This window comes from Chaetura pelagica, unplaced genomic scaffold, assembly GCF_000747805.2.
Source record: "Chaetura pelagica isolate M959 unplaced genomic scaffold, ChaPel_1.0 scaffold232, whole genome shotgun sequence".
Lineage (NCBI taxonomy): Eukaryota > Metazoa > Chordata > Aves > Apodiformes > Apodidae > Chaetura > Chaetura pelagica.
The window spans coordinates 381908-383241 of NW_009952441.1; the positions used below are offsets into that span (position 1 = coordinate 381908).

The 1334-nt window shown below is 64.6% G+C and overlaps 1 protein-coding gene across 1 annotated transcript in view; it reads right to left on the bottom strand.

Moving 5' to 3' along the window:
- Nucleotides 1-1334, bottom strand: part of SLC22A31 (solute carrier family 22, member 31) — a 6077-nt gene that overhangs the window by 639 nt on the left and 4104 nt on the right. Inside the window, exons 2-6 of the mRNA XM_010008451.1 lie at nucleotides 886-1031; nucleotides 674-782; nucleotides 386-600; nucleotides 149-260; nucleotides 10-55 (exon numbers count right to left, since the gene is read on the bottom strand). Of these exons, the coding sequence (XP_010006753.1) occupies nucleotides 10-55; nucleotides 149-260; nucleotides 386-600; nucleotides 674-782; nucleotides 886-1031 (628 nt within the window). The remainder of the gene's footprint in view (nucleotides 1-9; nucleotides 56-148; nucleotides 261-385; nucleotides 601-673; nucleotides 783-885; nucleotides 1032-1334) is intronic.

Here is a 1334-nt window from a genome sequence, read left to right on the forward strand (position 1 = left end):
GGCGGCCGCCTTGCCCACGAAGCTGGCCCCCACCACGAGGCCCAGCCCAGCGCCCCTGCAGGGGAAACATGCTCAGAAGGGGCCTGGGAACCCTGCCTGATTGACCCCCCTGCCCCTCCTGACCCAGCATGGCACTGGCCCTCCTTACCTGACCACAGTGGGAAGGACCTCGCTGGCAAAGAAGATGCTGAGCATGGTGACAGCATGGGAGGCAGTGACACCCACCACAGACAGGGTCAGGACAATGAGGTCCAGCAGGTCTGGTGAGGAGACGAAAGCACCATCAAGGATCAAATCCTGCACACACAGCCACCCCCCAGTCATCCTATTCCCAGCCCCAGCCCCATCCCACCCCTGGGAGAGCAGGGTCCCCTTCCACCCTTACACTGGGTGAGGGCCAGCAGCAGGAGGGAGGAGATGCCGGTGAGGATGGTGCAGAGCAGGAGGATGGCGCGGCGCCCGAAGCGCTCGGCCGTCAGGCAGACGAAGAGGCAGGCAGCTGCCTCGGTGCTCACCAGCACCAAGTAGGAGGAGAAGAAGCTGGGCAGGTGTGGGGACAGGTTGCGGGTGAAGCAGTGGCGGATGCCAGAGCCGATGAACCTGTGGGAGAGCAGGGTCAGGGGGCGGCGAGCAGGACCCCCACCCACCACCACTGTCCCCCCCGCCTGCTCACGCTGCAAAGCCAAGGATGACTCCGTTCTTCCAGATGACCCTGGTGCCATAGATCTCACAGACAGTGTGGTACTGGGGCTGCAGGGACCCTTCAGCCAGGGACTCCAGCTCTGTTGTGACAGGGGGATAGAACCAGCACTGTCCTACTGCTCCTGGCAGCAAAGGTCTGGGGAGGGGACCCAGCGGCCCAGCCTTGGCAGCCCCAACACGCACCTGCAAGGAGGCTTTCCTGGTGGCAGGAGCCATCGTGGGAGCCGGGGCCACTACTTTCAGCCAGTGCCTGCAGGGTCTTCCTGGCCTTCTCCAGCTGCCAGGTGGCCAGCAGCCAGCGTGGAGACTCCAGCAGCAGCGCCGGGCACCTGGGGTGTGAGCGTCAGTGTCACAGGGCTCCCCAGAGGCCTGGCCCCCCTCCAGCGTTAACTGCCCCTTCTCTATTTCAAAGCAACACTGCCCAGAAACCCTCAACTTCAAACCTGAGCAAACATTTACCTGGGGTGGTGGGGACAACCCTGCACTCCACCTGGAGAGCCCTGGGCAGCTTTTAGTCCCCACTGTGTCCCCGGTCAGGGTGTGCCAGCCTGCGGTGCTGCCCTGGCACTCCCTGGGCACGGCTGGGTGCCAACCCCAGGGCACGGCTCAGCCCCCTCCCCCTGCACACAGGC